The following is a 1,077-nucleotide window of genomic DNA, read 5'->3' as shown; positions in this document are numbered from 1 at the left end:
TTTAAAGTACGCAAATACACATGGTGACCAATGCACCAGTAAAACAAAGAAACTTAACAAGAACAAAAATATTCTCATGGCATACCAGGTAAGTTTTGTGCAGCTGAAGAAGAGACCTTGACAGGTTCTTTTCAAGCCAGGGAAAGAACTGTGAAAAGTGATTTTTCTAACTAAACCTTTCCAGGAAAAAAAAAAGGTTTTGTGCAAGTCGTTCATTACTAGACTTGTCGCAATAAACAATAAATCAATGAATCGCAAGATAAATGAAAATTGACCGCATTTTCATTTATCGTCGTTATCGTTTTTTCATGTCTCTACTGAAGACGCTGGATGACAAAAAACAGATATTGTTATGACGCATAAAAACGGTTTACGAGGCCGGTATAGGTTACGGGTCTTGTTAAAAAAATAAAATAAAATAAACCCCGATATTGCTGTCATGTTGAAGTAGAGTCTTCTATTTTTGATTTAATTTATTTAACTTGTTGAATGAAAAATAAGCCACTTCATTTGGCGCCCAAAGTGGGACCATGAAAGAAATGGGTTTTTATACGACCTTGTTTTAACGTCTCACAGGATCCCGTACTTTGAGACCAGCGCAGCCACTGGAGCTGAGGTGGACAAGGCAGTGATAACGCTGTTGGACCTGGTCATGAAGAGGATGGAGCAGTGTGTCGACAAACCGCCCGCAGAGTCAGCCAATGGAAATGGAGCTACGAAGCTGGCGGAGACACAGCCCAACGAGAAGAAATGTGCATGTTGAGTAAAAGCAGGAGGGAAGTCTCTGTCCCCCGTCTGTTTTTTAGTTCTGTTCGTTTGGGTTGCATGTATCTGCTCTCCACTCCCTTAAAAAACACGAGCCATTTTCTCTTTCCTCTTTCATTTCTTCCCGTCTGCCTCTCTGATGGAGGAACAACTCTGCCTCCCTCTAGTGGACATTGCAGGTACAGCAGCCTGTCAGCCTTCAGGAGGGGACAGCGTCCTCGCTGTCAGACACATAACGTGCCTCGTTAAAAACATGCAGCCTGGAAATTAAACTCTGCACGCTCTTTGGTTTTCAATTTTCTATTCGTAATT

At 41.9% G+C, this 1,077-nt stretch overlaps 1 protein-coding gene across 1 annotated transcript in view; it reads left to right on the top strand.

Moving 5' to 3' along the window:
- The window catches only part of rab27b (RAB27B, member RAS oncogene family), a gene marked incomplete in the record, with an annotated part of 59,726 nt that extends 58,649 nt beyond the window's left edge, over positions 1-1,077 (top strand). The window contains 1 exon segment of the mRNA XM_037691731.1: positions 577-1,077. Coding sequence (XP_037547659.1) covers positions 577-763 — 187 coding nt within the window.

The sequence above is a fragment of the Nematolebias whitei genome, chromosome 18 (assembly GCF_014905685.2).
Source record: "Nematolebias whitei isolate Nwh7 chromosome 18, NemWhi1, whole genome shotgun sequence".
Classification (NCBI taxonomy): Eukaryota; Metazoa; Chordata; class Actinopteri; order Cyprinodontiformes; family Rivulidae; genus Nematolebias; species Nematolebias whitei.
Note: the sequence above shows the minus strand (reverse complement) of the source record. Positions and strands in the feature narration are given on the sequence as shown.